Source organism: Salvelinus sp. IW2-2015, linkage group LG9, assembly GCF_002910315.2.
Source record: "Salvelinus sp. IW2-2015 linkage group LG9, ASM291031v2, whole genome shotgun sequence".
NCBI classification, from domain to species: domain Eukaryota; kingdom Metazoa; phylum Chordata; class Actinopteri; order Salmoniformes; family Salmonidae; genus Salvelinus; species Salvelinus sp. IW2-2015.
In genome coordinates this window covers 8,125,564-8,144,586 of record NC_036849.1, presented here as the reverse complement: position 1 = coordinate 8,144,586, position 19,023 = coordinate 8,125,564, and the positions used below count along the sequence as shown (strand labels likewise).

At 39.6% G+C, this 19,023-nt stretch overlaps 2 protein-coding genes across 2 annotated transcripts in view; both read left to right on the top strand.

Annotated features, from left to right (window-relative positions):
- The window catches only part of akap6 (A kinase (PRKA) anchor protein 6), a 204,139-nt gene extending 202,996 nt beyond the window's left edge, over nt 1-1,143 (top strand). The window contains exon 16 of the mRNA XM_070445275.1: nt 787-1,143. Coding sequence (XP_070301376.1) covers nt 787-834 — 48 coding nt within the window. The 3' untranslated portion in view covers nt 835-1,143. The remainder of the gene's footprint in view (nt 1-786) is intronic.
- Nucleotides 1,144-8,100: 6,957 nt separating this feature from the next.
- The window catches only part of LOC111968986 (neuronal PAS domain-containing protein 3-like), a 160,797-nt gene continuing 149,874 nt past the window's right edge, over nt 8,101-19,023 (top strand). Inside the window, exon 1 of the mRNA XM_070445274.1 lies at nt 8,101-9,576. Coding sequence (XP_070301375.1) covers nt 9,425-9,576 — 152 coding nt within the window. The 5' untranslated portion in view covers nt 8,101-9,424. The remainder of the gene's footprint in view (nt 9,577-19,023) is intronic.

The window sequence follows — 19,023 nt, the reverse complement described above, 5'->3', positions numbered from 1 at the left end:
TCCACATTTAGCCTTACTCAACTAGAAGTCAGTCACCACAAAGGCAACTCACCTCAGAACTATATATATTCATGGCTCTGTATCCCTCCCGTGGTATGAACAAACTGTTACTGAAGGGAGAGTTGCATTTAGTGATGTAGTGATGTCATCCCCAAATAGGCACCCCTGGGGCTAAACACTCTGCTGTCTCCCCTCTGTGAGTCCCTCCCTGTCCCACCCCTCTCCCCCGCTGTCCCCATGCTGTCCCATGCCAGCCCTCAGGGCAGGACACGTGAGCCCCAGCCGAGCCCCGGTAGTCTGTACACACACACACACACTCACACACCGCTGCCGCAGGTGAGCCAGTCATGTCCCCATGTGAGTCCCAGCCTCAGAGAGCACAGAAAGCTACACACAGTAGTCAGATACACAGCTGTATCTGACCCCCGTGGCACCGCCTCGTCTGGCCCACTTGATCAGCCCTGCTGCACGCCACAACACTGTAAAAGGGGAACAGGCGCAATAAGGCCAATGATGAATACAGACTATGAAGCACCGCTAGATGAATCAGTGGTCTGTGGTTTAGAGACTAATGTAACTAGTAGTTTTGTTGTCTATACTGCAGAGGTATTGTGTCACAGCGTTGTTTGTTGAAATACTGTATGTACATTGAGGACAAATGTTTCAAATACTCACCCTTCATATTGTGTTTTTGAAAGGTTAAAATAGGTATAGAACAGTAGTGTGTTATGATAACTTACTAATTCACTGACATTGGAACGGATTGTTGTGTTCTTTTGTTTCCAGAGACTATCAGGGAGTGTTTCCACAGCCACCTCCAAAACCCAGCTGTGAGAGAGGAGTGAAGTGCCTGTGTGCAGTGTCCATCCTGGTGGTCTGTGGCCTGGGCTCTCTCCCCTGGTCCCCCTGTTCCCCTGGTGCATGGCTCTGTCCAGACTGCTCTCCAGCTTCCTCCTCTTCCTCCTGGCTGCTGTAACGCTGACCCCTGACGTTTGACCCCCACCGTCCTTTGCTCCTCCAATCCTGTCCCAGACTGGAACTGAGCTACCTCACTGCTCTGCCGACCACCATGCAAACCCCACGTCCATTTCTCACCAAACACACACACACTCACACACACACACACACACACACCACACAACACACACAACACACACACCACACACACACACAACACACACACACACACACCACACACACACACACACACACACACACACACACACACACACACACACACACACACACACACACACACTTATTCCGCCAGTTTGCATGGCATTTCTCACTATCTCACCGGTACTGTACAACCAGCTGCAGATGTTATAAGCCCAGGGCACAAGTTTTCCTTGTTTGCTGCATCAGAACAAAGTAGGGTCAAATTTGAAGAGGACACATGGAGTGGAGGGATCCTATGAGAACAGCACTGCTGAGAGTTCCACAGAGTTCTGAGACTTCCAGCTCCATGACAACGTGTGTTAAGAAAGAGAGAGAAGAGAGTGATTGTGTTGTCGCTCAACTGATGAAGGAAATGGAAGTTGGACCGATGTCATAATGAAAGGCTAAAGCAAGTAGATCTATCTATGCAACACGGCCCAGGTTGGAAACAGCTGAACAGTGTTGTGTAGTATAAGATTGATGACGACTGTTGACTTAAATTCAGTATCTATCTACCATTTCCTTTTTTTTTTATTCCTAAGACATAGAGGAACGGTACGAGGGAAGGTTTTAAACGTAAAAAAACGTGTGCCTTGCTATTGTTGTTTCTTATACCTTTTGTTAAAACACTGCTTGCCCAGTTAGGTGTTCAAAAGATGTAGAGAAAGAAAAAAAGGACAACCGGCAAGGTTGAAACAGGCATCTGTTTCTATGTATACGATCTCCGACCTTGACGTATAATGATGGTGTACATGCTTTGTGTTTAGTGTAAAACTGTACGCGTTCTGTGATGTGGAATATTATGGGCCTTAAAGTGCTAGACTGCATGGTTAATACATATACAAACATGTTGAGAAATAAACGTTATTCATTGGAAACCATTGGATTACATGCCTGTTCTGTATGTGATTCACCTTAAACACGTACAAGCACCTTTCAGCGTTGATCATTTCTCCTCTTCACACTTCAAACGCAAAAGTGGAACAGTAAATGAGAAATAAGGAAGGTGTGTCTGGGTCTAGGTCATCATTGGGGATTCGAGGAGTTTGTACTACGGAAAGCAGGTGATTGACAAGACTGATTGAGGTTATATGAAAACAGATGTTTAGGGATGTCATTGAATGTTAACTACAAAGAAAACTACATAAAGTGTATGCCAGCATCCTAAATGGAACCCTATACCCTATATAGTGCACTACCTTTGACCAGAGCCCTATGGGGCCTGGTCAAAAGTAGTGTACTATAGGGAATATGGACACACTGTATGTTAGCAAGCGTATAGGCAATACATTGACCACGGTGCGAGTGTGGCCTGCCACGCAGACACAGACATTAGCATGAGTAATTGGTTGTTTACAGGAGGTGTTGATGATCCTGAAGACGATAGGACAGGAGAAATTATCCTCTGGGCCCATCAGCCAATCAGCTGCGGAGGTACATCCCCGACGCGCTTATACACACACACACACACACACACACACACACACTGCTCAACAACCAATCAACTTTTCCCTGATTGCTTATACTAGCCTTGATGACAAACCCTTTACTGTAATCGTCTATTTGGTCTCATGGAAGATGTTCGTTTGTTGATGAGTGTGTTCCTACATCAGATCAAATCAGACAGAAAAAGGGAATAGTATTCATTGTTTATAAAATGACTATGTATGTGAATATTACGTAAAACAACCGTTTCCTCAGCCATCAGTTGCCATGTTACAGGCTCTTGATCTAGCAAAGTGCAGAATACAGAATAGAAACACTGCATGTTATATCACATTATGAGGTATTTGATTACTGTTGCTTTCCTTGTACTTCTATCTTATTAATAGGAAAGTTGCCAAACAGTTTTTTATTCTCATTGTTGCTGAAGGGTTTAGACTTGACTGATAGGATTAATAAATTAGAATGGAAATGCATTCCTACACCGTCCTCAAAGAAACATAATGTGGTAGAAAAAAAGAAAAGAAATGTGCCTTTTTGCAATTATCAAGATATTTTTGTAAGAAATGGAAATAACTTTAAAGGGAATAAAGGTCATGTGTATCGAACCATTGTGGCTTTGCAATTACCACCAGTCAAAATGTTGATTTGGGGTCTTTGCTTAAGCATGGATGGCAAAATGAATAAGATGGCTGGCTACTCTTTGTTGAAAAGATCACACATGATTACGCCACATCAAAAAGACAAGAAGGGAAATCATTTTTCTGTGTAGAAAGTTAGGAAAGGGAGGGATGAAAGAGTCCTGTTATTTAAATGTCACAAACTTGGGGGAATGTTTCGGGGCGTGGTTGTTCTGTGCGTCAAGTTTTTTCTCTAATGAACTTAGGATAGTAATGAGTCAAGGCAAAGGTTTTACATTGCAGTCTGATGTAAAACCTTCAAGTATTTTAGTAGCATTCAATAAGTGTCCGTCATCGTTGATGGCCTTGTGTGCTTTTGAGAGCTTTCACGGTCTTCCGTTCATTTCCAGAGATGGATAGAATAATTTCCTCATCATCAAAATGCCAATGTACTTTAATCTGGAAAAGGAAAAGAAAATGGGGGTACGAATTGAAAACAGATTCACTTAAGCTTGTGTGCTACATTATAGGCATATGTATAGCGAGGCTATTAGAGACTCCCACGTTGTTCACTATGACAATCAATGTGAGCGATGACAAGCCTATACATTGGCACACACACACAAAATAACAAAATGTGCCATGTCAAAGTCATATGCTGAACAAAAAGTTTAACAATTGGAAAAGAGCTGTGAAAAGAATGTTAAAGTGGGCAAAACAAAAGACAACCAGTGCTGAGTTGATCATTGTGGTATGCAGTGGCAGACATCAGCTGTGTGTGTGTGTGTGTGTGTGTGTGTGTGTGTGTGTGTGTGTGTGGTGTTGTGTGTGTGTGTGTGGTGTGTGTTGTGTTGTGTGTGTGTGTGTGTTGTGTGTGTGTGTTGTTGTGTGTGTGTGTGTGTTGTGTGTGTGTGTGTGTGTGTGTGTGTTGTGTGGTGTGAGGGTGCGGGCGATGACAGGGTGCTGGCCCCATCTCAGTGGACCAGGGATTGTGCTGAGTGTGTTCATGTAATTTGAGAGGTTTAGGTGATTGCATTTCAGACATGTCATCAAACCGCATTAAGAAACAATTTGATATGGAATCACATAGGAGTCTGAAAGGGCAGTGCGGGAGCTTATAATCGAGGATAAATAAAAGCAAGGATGTCATCTCCACTTGGACATTCCGATCAATCATTAGCATATTGAAAGTATTTTTTCCTGAATGTCCCATCTGTAATTCCTCACAACAGTTAATTTATCATTTCTCTTGAGCCAAGAGTCATCTTCAAAACACAGGGAAGCAATATTTCAGATTACATTAGGGTGGCTGAGTAAAATGTGAGTGTTTTCCTTGCCCTATGCCTCCCTGGCTTTTAAAATTCACAAGCTAACCTATCCATCAGATTGGACAATGGAAATTAAGTGATTAAAGTAAGAATACGATCAAAGGTGATCTTTCACCACAAAAAATGACCCTTACTTTACAGTAAACATGGGATGGTTGCTTAAACAGAGATTAAGCCTAGTCCTGGACTAAAAACCTCGTTCAATTGAGAATGTCCATTGAGAATGCTTTTTAGTCCTGGACTAGGCTTAATCTGGAACTGGGAAACCGGCTCTAAATGAGTTTTAAAAAACGGTGGTATAGTGCATACTGAAAACTTGTGAGAACTTGACTATCTGTGATATTAAAACCATACTGTCTATGCAACTACAGGTGTATGATCTTAATTTGATCATTTTTGTTGCTGAGAATTTTCCTACACCGCAGGAAATGCAGATGAGCTTCATGATTTACATAAATTCACTGAAAACCAAAACTAATACACGGTTATATTAACAATATTGCACTTTTCAGGTAGCCTACTTTTGGACAGCTACAGTAATAGCCTAACCACCGATCAAGCAATATTATGGACTAAACATTAAAATAATGTTGCTGAAGGATTATTTTGCTGTTACAATATAGATCAAATTAAGATTCTACATCTGTATTGTCCTTTAAATCCATTTTGAAGTTGGATTTCCCATTAACACATATCTCAAACCAGAACCCAAACAGTGCTTTATCCTCTCTAAGACATTACAAAACAAGTCACATCCCAGACAAAAGAGAGAAATGTATGAATCACCTATAAGACTTGGATCTTTGGTAGTCACAAAAGAAAGATGAAATTAGGATTCTGAGAAGCGGCTTCAATTATCCACTTCTGATGCAAGAAGGAATGATGACCTCTGGAATCACAGTGTTATCATATGGAAGGCTAACACTCATTCTCAACCAGACATTCTAAAACAGTGTTATCACATAGAGACAGCTCACTCTCTCATTCTGGAGGAGACATGTTAAAACACTGCAAAGTTCCGATAAGGCAAATGACTCACAACGACTTGTAGAATTGCATGGTATGATAGCATGTCCTCCAAAATGTGTCCTTCCTTAGCTTCATCCAACATGGATCTTGTGGGATTGTTATCATGAGTCAGTCACTCTTTTATGAAAAGAGAGGAGAACAAAAACTAGCAGAATCGAATAAGTTGAATAGGTGTTAGTGATGGACGTTAGTTCTGACCTCTGCAGACTCTGTGTTGTGTTCTGTTTGAGGTTGGCAATATGTGATGGAGAGAGGTTGAGCTACCTAACAGCAGGGCTTTGACAGTATTTATCCATCCTCACATTATTAAGCTAATTGGTCAATATGGTACTGGGAAAAAATGTCAATTACTTGGTCACTGGTCCTTGGTAAAGAGATTGCTTCCTTGTCCTTAATAGCCTATACCTACCAAAGTATGTTGCCCCCCCTAAAGGAGAATGATTAAACTTGATTTTAATGTTTCTAGGGAGAGCAAGAACCATTCTTATTGAGAAACATGTTACGTCCTCTGAAATCAGATGCAGGATTGTCCTTAAATGAATACTATTCAATTAAGCTCCGTTAAAAAAGCACAACTGTTTTTGCTACACTGCTCTATTCACTGTAAGGTACCTCGTTACTTCAAGTGCCCATGCAGAATGAAGTGCCTGGCCCTAGTTGTATACAACATACCATTGATTATCATTATTTTCTAAGAGCGAGAAAGAGAATGGTGGAAGGAAAGAGAGAGGAGAGAGAGAGAGAGAACCACTATACCTGAAATGTCATGTGGGAGAAGAGGAGCAGTTGCAGCTGCCCCCAATCTGTCTCATGTACTTTAGCAAAGAACTGTAGACAAATAAATGCAATACAGAGCCCTCCAAATAACTGAGCAGGTAAACAGCAGCAGAGACTGTTCATCTAATTGTATCAGGAGCCTGCAATGTCGGTTTAAAGCCTCCAGTGCAATTCATTTGATTTCATTACAGGGAAAATACAGCAAAAGGAGGCTAGCCATTTTCTGGACCTCATTCTTAGAGCAGTTTTATTAGACATGGTTAGAGAAGCGATCCAATTTTAAGTCTCAGGTGAAGAGCTTTGATTGTTTTTTTATTGGTGTCTAATCCTCTGGATTGGTTTATGTTTAGAGGATCATTTAATTGCATAAGAGTCTGCAATGTAGTTCTTCTCTTCAACTTTCATTATCTAAAGGTGTCATTTTATAGACCAAACATGTATATGTGTAAAAAGGACAGAATGCTCCTACTTTAAAGATTAGAATTGTTTTTGCAAAACCTTCATTAGGCAACTTTGGGTGGGGGCCACAGAAAATCTGAACTTATCATGAGGGGCCGCAGTGGCTCACGGGTCTGCATACCCACATCCATACCCACACATGCAGTCAGAGCCGGCTCTAGCCTTTTGGGGGCCCTAAGTGACATTTAGTTGGGGGGCCTCCACCACCATGTAAGAAAAACATTTAAGCAGCCCCCCCCCCCCCTCTTGACAGCGGAGAGAAATCTATTTAAGTTTTTGAGTTCATTTCCTGCAATTCTACACATTTTGCCATGGGGCATAGTGAAAATATTAAAATTTTAACAGCTAATTTCCTGCAATTCTAAACATTTTGCAATAGGGTGGAGAGAAATGTTTGCAGTTTTTAATATGATATTTGAGTGAGAGTGACTATCAAAATCAGTGGGGGCCCCGGTCGGTAATTCGACCATGATTACTACAAGTTTAAATAGCTGGCCGCTAGACTAATTTAACAATCTAAAATGTTTTTGCTGACATGGGCTAATTGAGTGACTGTCAGTGACTGACATAACAAGAGAAAAACTGCTGATGTACCACCAGAAATTTGCAACATGTGTATTCTACTATTCTAACTATCAATAGAAAGTTGAGACCCTGACTGAGATCCTAAAACGTGGATACATTTTGGGGGGGGGGAATTGATCCTCAGGAGTCGGGGTAGTGGCCTGTCCCTGATTAACACGGTATACATATGTTTATTAACTATGCATAAGCTTCTGCACTTCTGAGGGGAGGACATTATGCTATAGAATGTATCATGTGTTATGGAAATTTGAGTTGGTGTCCTCTGCAAGCATTAAGTTCAAGCAAACATATAGGCTTAAATGTAAAATCTTAAAAATAAAGTGAAGATGTTTTCATAGGCAACTTGTCTATATAAAATTATGAAGTACTACTCTTCATCTGTTTTACCTGTTCTTTGTCTAATTGTATCTAGTTTGTACTGGCTGTACTGTATATGTCAAACACTTGCACTGTCTTGGTGTGAAATGGCTTGATGGTATGTTCATTTGTGCTTTACCCGCGTAATGAATGGTTATAGTTTCAATGGAATCGAATTTACCCGTCTCCCGGGCTGCAATGGGTTACCGCTGCTGCAGCATCCTTTGCGCGTTCCTGTCATGGTCTTTGATTGGCTGGAATGGGGCGGCGCGCTCAGGCATCGCTTGCGCGAGGCATCAGCAGCTGCTGAGGCCAAGTTCATCAGCTCACACGCGCTAGGAATGGCATTGCTGCACACTACCAGATCACACAACAACACAGTCTATGGGAAAATTCACACAGACAGCAACACGCTTATTTACAAATTATCCGATGCACATTAGGGCATAGCAAGTTGAGGAAACCTGTACCGGAGACACCTCACAAAAACAACAGCACATACAGATAGATAGAGCACCAGTCAGTCAAGAGGAGAGAGGGGTTCAGTCCTTCAAAGAAAGATAAGAAAACATCACACTTCAATTGTTGGAGAAAAACTGAACGCGTCAGCGTTATTTGGAAGTTTTTTTGAGCGATTTTTTTTGCATACTGGCCTATCATCACATCTCGGCATCCTTACAAATAGCATCGGTCCACTTTGGAAGTGACGAGTGTGCCAACAATAGTGGTAGGGCATAAGATATAATTTTTTGCAATCCTCTCATTCTAATCTAGGTTTAACGATTTGGTCAGCGAACTATTGCTAACTTTTGTTGTGTCTATGGTGTAAGTCTAAAACGTAATCCATGTCAAAACGTTAACTTGCATTGTTTTGTTCGTAATAATAACAATTGGATTGGAATTTTGGAAAAAGATGCTGTGCGCACCGAGAATGGAAACAGGTCCGCGATTGTGGCTTTAAGCCCTTTCTTTTTCTAATATCTTAACAACCAGTATTTTATTTGATTATCTTACAGAGATAAAACTTCACTAAATTCAAAATAATCTTATTGGTGAGATTTTTATTGGTGAGCTTCGGTTCCCGAAGAAGCGCCTGTCAGTTTGTTCTCCTGTTAACTTTGTAGGTAGCCTAAAACTTCCTGACCGGCTGTCACTTCTTATATTTCAACTTCTAGATCACCAGATATCAATAACTCTAATCAATGTTTCACTTTTACATATAGGAGATGCTAAACTGAATGGATACATCTAATTTCTGAATAGATCAGAAATATAAGGCTTGACTTTTCAACATTTTACGCTAGAATTACGCGTGATAGTTGCAGTAGCCTATTTGGCAAAACATCATCAACATTTTGTCATTATATCTAGATAAAGATAAATAACAATATTCATTTATCTTTCCACGGTCTCCAACCTACACACCCCTGCGTAGAGGACGCGTTTCCTGCCCCTCACACCACCGGCATCAATGTCATTGCTAACCTCCTGAAAGCTGCAGTTGTCTCGTCGCTGATACAGAGAGAAATCCAGACATAGAATGGCCGATGAGCTGGTAACCATCACTCATGGGATTGTGGTGTGACTTGTTCGGCTGGAGGGAAGACTGCTGATATTCTTTGAAAAATCTTCATAGACTCAGTGCGTGTTCAATCTACCAGAGCAGGGATGATCAGGATCTTCCCGGATTTCAGCGTTCAGGTGACGGCGGCAGGTGGAGGAGCCGGGGGAATGCCATCAGGTCCTGCGGTGGGGAGAATCCCCGGTACCACTAACGGGAACCCGCAGAACGTCCAGGGGATCACGTCCTATCAACAAAGGTATGTTGACCTGACCACTGGGGAAATGTGTTTTGTATTGTTTTATTTCACAAATTATTTAATTCAGACACGGGCACAATAATAGGCTTATGGATATGTTATAAGTCACTGAACAGTTTGGGTTGTTTAATGGTCATGGACAGGCCTACCACGTTTATAACATATGGCATTATCAAGTTTCACATTATGCCATTTAGCCTATGCAATATAGGCCACATGGATAACAACAATAGTTCAATTGGCTACAACCTGCAAATGTAGTAAGTCACTTTACATGAATTTGCATGTTCAATGTGATGCATAAAACAACACTTGGCTAGACAATCAACTTATTCTGAAAGACTTAAATTAGGCTACCCATGAGACATTTAAGCGAATGATCATGAAAATGCCCATATTCTGAGCGATCATTCAATAGACTATTTTACAATCAATAATTAGGGTAATATTTAGTCTACACTGAATGCTTTACATGCTACTTGATCGTGAAGGGCTATAACGCCTATCAAAGATAATTAAGGTAGGTATATGTTATATAGGCCTATGCTAGTTTCTCAGAACATACCAAAACAACAACAGAGTGTAAATACAGAGACTTAATGGCTGGCAAAAGTTACCACATTGACATTACAGGCCTGAATTAGAAACGAATGTATTCATGATTAAAAGCTTTTGCAACCCACAGTTAAAATCACAAGTATTTTAGAATGACTCATTATATTTTATTAAACATGTTGGGCAGCTTATATTGTTTCAAGTAAAACAAATAGGCCTATAGATTAGCCTATAGCTACAGGCCACATCAGCTGTCCGAAAGAGAACATTTGAATGGCAAACAGGGACATGCTAACCTGTTCAAATATAAATGTTTAAAGAAATTGGCTGAGAATAATAATCCATGGCACTTTTTCTAAAGCAATTACATTTCTTTGATCATATTTTAGCCAATATAATAAAATAACTTTTGTAGGCTATATTTTCAAAACAACCATTTTGGTGTGGTTAGCTGTATTACAGATGAAATCTGAAAGAGCAGAGAGTTTAAAAAAAACTTTAAAAAACTATAAAAGTATATAACAAAACAAGAAAAAGTTAACACAATTAAAATCCACACTTTGTCTGCATTTGCAATGCTACATCAGGACGTTTTGGGTTTATTCTAGGCCTTTTACCCTAAATCAGAATATTACCTTCCTGAAGTTTGTATTTGGCATCTGGTAAACCCATTTTACAAACAAACAAATAAAGTTGCACAATTATTTAGAGCATATGACCGGTCAGTGACCTTGACCAGTCATTGATTGAAGACTAGTTTTCAACTCCATCATTCTTGTTTATCTGATGTGACACTCGAATGATAATTCATTTAAATGCAAATGCTTTAACAATTAGGCTAATGCATGGGTGATTCATATGCTATGTTATATTACACTAAAATAGCTTGCTTTTTAGATCAGACTACAAAAGTTAATCACAGCCAGACAAATGAAATAATAGGCCTACTTAAAACAGAGATACAACCGTATGTAGGTGGATATATTTTTATTTCAATTATGAATATTGATGTTGTTAGTGATATATAGTCACGTCCAATATCTGCAAAACTATTAAGATGATCAGAAACAGTTCATTTAGTGAGAAAACGTCATAATGCAAAAATGTATAGATACTTCCAATTGCAGAACAAAAAGCAATTCCAAGGGAATTTGCGTATTGCAACCTGTATAACGCAAAAAAAAAATAACTGTTTCCAACTACAACTGAGTGGCGTTGTTGCGCCGGCTGGAGAGAAGATGTGTCCCTTTTCACATAGAGCGAGCCAGGAAAAGCTGTAAAATGCACAGACAAACAGACTCAGAAAAATCCTTTACGAAGCAACGAAGACAAGAGGCTCTTGCGGAAAAATGTAAAGATAGGCTACGATGTTCCCGTTTATAGTGTAGCAATTCCACTGTTACAACCCGAGCTCCATATATCAGGAGAGCAGCTGGATTTGAGAAGCATCCCCCGGTTTCCACTCACTTTTCTTGGCATGCCTTTGGAGCTCGATCTCGGTTTTTTTTGCTCCGTTTTTCACGCTCATGAACGCCAATACACGGAGACAGGGGCACGGCTGGTCCACATCAGCGCTATGGCTTTGTTTAAATACACCTAGTCTACATGACGCATTGCTGTCAGACGGCACGGCTTTATGTCAAAATAAATCTGAAGAAAAAAAAGTAAGAAATCAAATAATTGCAGGAAGATGGCGCCCACCAAACCTAGCATTCAGCAAGACCCTACAAGAAGAGAACGGTAACGCTTGGATTGTTCTTTTTCTATATGAAAACGTTGACGCTTATGACTAGATGCTATGCAATTTTGAGTGGAGATGTCAGAAGTTTCGATGTTGCCCTTTTCAGCAGGAGTGCATCTGATAATTGGGGACCTTGGCGTTCGGGTAACAGGTATAGACTGAGAAGGCGTATGTTATAGGCTACTACAGAACAGCTAGTGCTGGCCAGCAATGCAGGCACTTTCGCATTGTTTATGTGCTAAGCAAGGTTGTTAACTGTCGTAAACATATTCATTCATCGATGACAATGCCGCTGTTTGTTTCTGTGTAGATGGAAAAGCTGCTTGCTAGGCCAGGCTGTGTGCGGTAGTGGTGATTCTCTGCATGCTGTTTTGCAGCGGAACCTCAGTCAGTCTGAAGCTTATGTGAGAGCGAAATTAGCATACACCAGCAACCAGCTGTTGAGGAACTTTACATGTAGCACATGGATTACTCTGTATTGTCAGATCAGAAATCACCCTCTGGTAATGGTTGTAGTAGACTTGTAGTTAAGGACAACACTGTGGCTGCGACAGTCAAATTGTATTATAGCCCATTTGCATGTTTTGAAAAACAAGCAGGTGATTAGATTGAAATGAATTATGGTATGTTAATATCTGGAGTTTAAAGTGGCTCTTGAAGGCAGCAATGAGTTGTATTTTCACAAATAATATAAACATTAATTATGCTATAGCTACGTCCTTATGCCCCCCCCCCCCCACCACCACCACTACATCGAACAAGTTAGAAATAAGCTTTAGGATCTGAGTTTATTACAAACACTGACAATGTCATAGCAGACAGTTTTAATCCATTCCGAAAGTATTCATCCCCCTGACTTATTCCACATTTTGTTGTGTTACAGCCTGAATATAAAATGGATTAAATAAATAAAACATTCACCCATCTACACACAATATCCTGTTAATGACAAAGTGAAAACATGCATTTAAGCAAATTTATTGAAAATGAAATACTGAAATATCTCATTTACATAAGTATTCACACCGCTGAGTCAATACATGTTAGAATCACCTTTGGCAGCGATTACAGCTGTGAGTCTTTCTAGGTAAGTCTCTAAGAGCTTTGCACACCTGGGTTGTACAATATTTGCACATTATTCTTTTAAAAATTCTTGAAGTTCTATCAAGTTGGTTGTTGATCATTGTTAGACAGCCATTTTCAAGTCTTGCCATAGATTTTCAAGCCGATTTAAGTCAAAACTGTAACTAGGCCACTCAGGAACATTCAACGTCGTCTTGGTTAGCAACCCCAGTGTATATTTGGACTTGTGTTTTAGGTTATTGTCCTGCTGAAAAGGGAATTTGTCTCCCAGTGTCTATTGGAAAGCAGATTGAACCAGGTTCTCCTCTAGAATTTTGCCTGTGCTTAGCTATATTCCGTTTATTTTCATCCTAAAAAACTCCCTAGTCCTTGCCGATGACAAGTTACCCATAACATGATCCAGCCACCACCATGCTTGAAAATATGATGAGTGGTACTCAGTGATGTGTTGTGTTGGATTTGCCACAAACATAACACTTTGTATTCCGGATTTAAAGTTAATTTCTTAGCTAAATGTTTAAATGTTTTTCACTTTAGTGCCTTATTGCAAACAGGATGCATGTTTCGGAATATTGTTATTATTTACAGGCTTCCATCTTTTCACTGTCATTTAGGTTAGTACTGTGGAGTAACTACAATGTTGTTGATCCATCCTCAGTTTTCTCCTATCACAGCCATTCTTTAAAAAAAATAGTTATAGACTCAAGACATTTCAGCTTTTCCTTTGTAAGTTATTTGACTTTTTTTTGGTACATTATTTCACTTTGACATTATGTATGCCAGTGACACAAAATCTCAATTGTATCAACTTTAAATTCAGGCTGTAACACAACAAAATGTGGAAAAAGTAAAGGGGTGTGAATACTTTGTGAAGGCGCTTGTGTGTTATTGAATACACTGCGAGTGCTTTTATTGAATTGAACCAAGGGGTTACAATGTATCAATGTTTACTGGGGTGTAACTTGTTAGGACACATTGTATCTAACAGATGATTGTGCTGCATTGTAATGATACATTGCTGTAAATTCTTCTCTAAAAGGAAAAGAAGGTTAGCTGTCATTCAAGAACTATAAGCTTAATCAGGTACATTGTTATGGGTTTGTGAGGAAAAGAAAATATAGCGAAGACTTGACATGGACCATTATTGTCAATAGGCCTACTTGCTATTATGAATTACTATTATTCTATACACATATTGTTAATAACCCTAATTAAACATTTACTAACTTCCTGGTCTGAGTGCACCCTGCTATTTCACTAATTCACCATTTCATTCAGTACATTTACAATTGCAGCAGCAGCATCCAGCCAGCAGCAGCAGGGAATGTTTATGCTAAGTCAGTCTCTAGTAATCTCTCTGGCAGGAGCATATTTGTGTGCCATTCTGGGCTATATCTGAGAGATAGGAATCTTGAAGATGGAATTAATTTTGAGGGGGGAAACTTCATAGCCTGTGCATGAGTGCTTTCTTTATCACCTGTCTCCTATTGCCAGTCTGCAGAAGTAAATCAGACTCTGATCTGTTATTCTGCTCCACTTGAGAGTTGAACTTAATAACACTTGGGTCTGAGAATTCTGATTGAAGGACTAGGTGAATATATTTAATTTAATGCCCCTCTTAATAGCATCCTGATGTTTGCCAGAGTGGGGGGGGGGGCTGTTTATAGTTGTTGCTGTCCTCAAGGTGGTGTAATCTGACTAATGCCATCCTGATGACTGACTAGGGCAAACAACTCTGCTGGCTGGATTAAGTGTGTGAAATTTAAAGAGAAGAGAGAGAGAGAGAGAGAGAGAGGAGAGAGATTCAGGCTGTAAGAGAGAGAGAGAGAGAGAAGAGAGAGAGAGAGAGAGAGAGAGAGAGAAAGAGAGAGAGAGAGAGAAGAGAGAGGAGAGAGGAGAGGGGGAGAGAGGGACGAGAGGAAGGAGAGACAGAGAGACGAGAGGAGAGAGAGAAGAGAGAGACGAGAGAGAGAGAGAGAGAGAGAGAGAGAGAGAGAGAGAGAGAGAGACGGTGTTGGCTTGAGTTCACACACAACAGAGTAACTAACCGCAAAGTTGGCATTCTTTCACAAACCATTTCCCTCCCTTTGGGCAAACAAAAGTGCTAAATTGTCCTATTTCCTATTCTGTTCACTTCAGAAGATTTATAAAACATAATTAAGAATGAGTATAACTATGATTGCTATAGTCTGGAGAATGGAGAGGGGAGCAATGTGATGGTGTAGTTGCTGTAGGCAAAGCATTCGGCTATGTTTAGTTGAAAATGATGCCACATTTTACTTTTATTTTGATGGAATAACAGAGGGAGCATTTTTTGCTAGTGGTCTCAAATATTAAAACATTGCATTATTTTACCCTCTGCCTTTCAATGTCAATATTTGTAAGAACACACAAAGAAATGAAATTGTTTCAGTACATAATTATTGTTTACAATGATAGAGGTAGGCCTTACTGTAATTTTCACTTGTCAGACACGACTTGAACCAGGCAGCAATGTACATATAGGTTTATTGTAAAACATGTTTCTACTCATCTTTTAAACCATTTTCATGTCAACTGAAATAGTAGAAACATGTTAGATGAAATTGCCTTTTTTTGTGTGGGAGAGCGTTGTACCAAAGCAAATGTTCAAGGAAACAGTCATGCCAGAAAGGAAGACTAATGCGTTATTATCAGAAAACAATGTTTGGACCTTATTAAAAATATATCCCTTTCACATCACAGCCACAGCCCTCCTTATTGGTTGTTTTCATAACGATGGCGATGGTGCACTAGATAGGGTGTGTTGCTGTAAAACCATGGTACAGAGAACACACTATCCAATCCTATCGATTGGATATTGAATAGTTAGAGAACAGAGGTGTATAACTCTGTTTATTTATCACAATTAGGATTGATTTCTGCTTTCTGGTGTGTGTCTCTCTTTCTGGCTGCACACGTATGGTCCCCGGCACTGTTGATTACTGCTGTTCTCCCTCTTTCCTCTGTGTGTGTGTGTAACTGCATGGTTACTGTGAAGGTCAGAGTAGAGAGCGAGAGATGCGTAAAGAAGATGCATCCTGGGTAAAAAGGTACAACGGTGCAGCCAACGGGTTGGAGCTGCTGCATTAAAGCACAACAAGGCTTGTCTACAGAGAGAGATGTGTTTTATTACTCACTTCATGATGCTGCTCAGCACACACTGCTTGATCGTACGTTTTTTTGTTTTTTTTTGCTGTGTAGTTTTCAGGCGTGGCTGGCTGACTGACTGGCTGGCATTTGTATCATCTTTAGACTGTGTCATGTGTACTTTAAGTGGTAGTGTTGGGCTCATAGAAAAACACCTGTTATAGTGCCCATGGGCCAGCAGGCTAAATTTCACATATTTTTCCACTTTGGGGTGGCAAAGTCTAATGATGATTTTCATTAAGGTTTATGTCTGTGGGTTATATTTTGGTATGATACCCACGTATCAGAGGTAGCTAAATGTGGTTAGCACTGCATTATATGTTATGATCCCTATGCGGTTAGTTCGGCCAACAGGATTGAGGTTATGACATTTCATTTTGTATTATAAAGGAGCAATCTTCTCAAACTTAGGCAATTTGGTATGTTATTAACTTCATAATATAACACATATTAAGGTATGAAACAATTGGAATGATAATTACATCTCTAGGGGCCCACCTTGGGGGGGTCAAAGGTCATACGTGTAAGAATTTTGGGGTATATCGAGCCAGAATGGACATTATTATTGTGATGTGCTCTGTTATCACATGGTACCCGAGATGACAACTGCACCAAATTTCACACAGTACAAGGATAACCATTGGGGAAGTTATTTTATTTCAGCAAAATTCAGTCACCATAGATGTTGTCTATATTCAGTTCCAGCAGCCTATTTTCAAGATGGCCGCCATTGATTTAGATGGGGAGGAACTGAATTTATTGAGCATGGCCATAACTGAATAAATCATTGGTGTAATAACACCAATAATGGCTTAAATTGTGTGTTACAATCAGTAAAACCCAAAATGATGGCCCAAGTATGTTAGTTATATTTATTTAGGTAAATATTAGCAGAATAGGTCTGCTGATGGGGCAGCTTCTATGCATAGTCACTTTAATATCTCTGCCTACATGTACATATTACCTCAACTAACCGGTGCCCCCAAACATTGACTCTGTACCAGTACCCCCCTGTATGTAGTCTCGCTTTTGTTATTTTACTGCTGCTCTTTAATTACTTGTTACTTTTATTTCTTATTCTTATCCGTATTTTTTAAAACTGCATTGTTGGTTAGGTAAGTAAGCATTTCACTGTAAGGTCTACACCTGTTGTATTCGGCGCATGTGAATAATACAATTTGATTTGATTTGATTCAAAAAAGATTCCAAAAAAGCAGTCAGAATTGCGGGATTTTTTAGCCATTTCAAAAATATTACATTGAAACGCTTAGAAGATGTTTCAGAAGCATTCACTGATGTCTATTGATTAAAACCTTTCCTGCATTCAAATGACTAGTGGCCTGATGGGTAGAATGTTAATAATTTTCATAATTTCATAATTCATATATATATATATTTTTTTAAAGCCTGAAAATCTGGTGTGTCTATGTCAAGCGGTTTTTGTCTTCTGTGATGTATAGAAAGTGTAATATTGGAATGCAAACTCAAAATGTAATACATTCCATCTCTATATCTGACACGGTACAGGTGTCTTCTCTTTTTAAGCCCAGAACCATGTGTATGAGGTAGAGGTCGACCGATTATGATTTTTCAACTCCGATACCGATTATTGGAGGACCAAAAAAAGCCGATACCGATTAATCGGCCGATTTTTAAAAATGTATTTGTAATAATGACAATTACAACAATACTGAATGAACACTTATTTTAACTCAATATAATACATCAATAAAATCAATTTAGCCTCAAATAAATAATGAAACATGTTCAATTTGGTTTAAATAATGCAAAAACAAAGTGTTGGAGAAGAAAGTAAAAGTGCAATATGTGCCATGTAAGAAAGCTAACGTTTAAGTTCCTTGCTCAGAACATGAGAACATATGAAATCTGGTGGTTCCTTTTAACATGAGTCTTCAATATTCCCAGGTAAGATGTTTTAGGTTGTAGTTATTATAGGACTTATTGGACTATTTCTCTCTATACGATTTGTATTTCATATACCTTTGACTATTGGATGTTCTTATAGGCACTCTAGTATTGCCAGTGTAAAAGTATAGCTTCCGTCCCTCTCCTCGCTCCTACCTGGGCTCGAACCAAGAACACATCGACAACAGCCACCCTCGAAGCAGCGTTACCCATGCAGAGCAAGGGGAACAACTACTCCAAGTCTCAGAGCGAGTGACGTTTGAAACGCTATTAGCGTGCACCCCGCTAACTAGCTAGCCATTTCACATCGGTTACACTAGCCTAATCTCGGGAGTTGATAGGCTTGAAGTCATAAACAGCAGTTTGAATGAATGCTTACGAGCCTGCTGGTGCCTACCATCGCTCAGTCAGACTGCTCTATCAAATCATAGACTTAATTATAACATAATAACACACAGAAATACAAGCCTTAGGTCATTAATATGGTCGAATCCAGAAACTATAATCTCGAAAACAAAACGTTTATTCTTTCAGTGAAATACGGAACCGTTCCGTATTTTATCTAACGGGTGGCATCCATAAGTCTAAATATTCCTGTTACATTACACAAGCTTCAATGTTATGTCATAATTACGTAAAATTCTGGCAAATTGGTTCGCAACGAGCCAGGCGGCCCAAACTGTTTTATATACCCTGACTCTTCGTGCAATGAACGCAAGAGAAGTAACACAATTTCACCTGGTTAATATTGCCTGCTAACCTGGATTTCCTTTAGCTAAATATGCAGGTTTAAAAATATATACTTGTGTATTGGTTTTAAAAAAGGCATTGATGTTTATGGTTAGGTACATGTTGGAGCAACGACAGTCCTTTTTCGCGAATGCGCACCGCATTGATTATATGCAATGCAGGACACGCTCGATAAACTAGTAATATCATTAACCATGTGTAGTAAACTAGTGATTATGATTGAT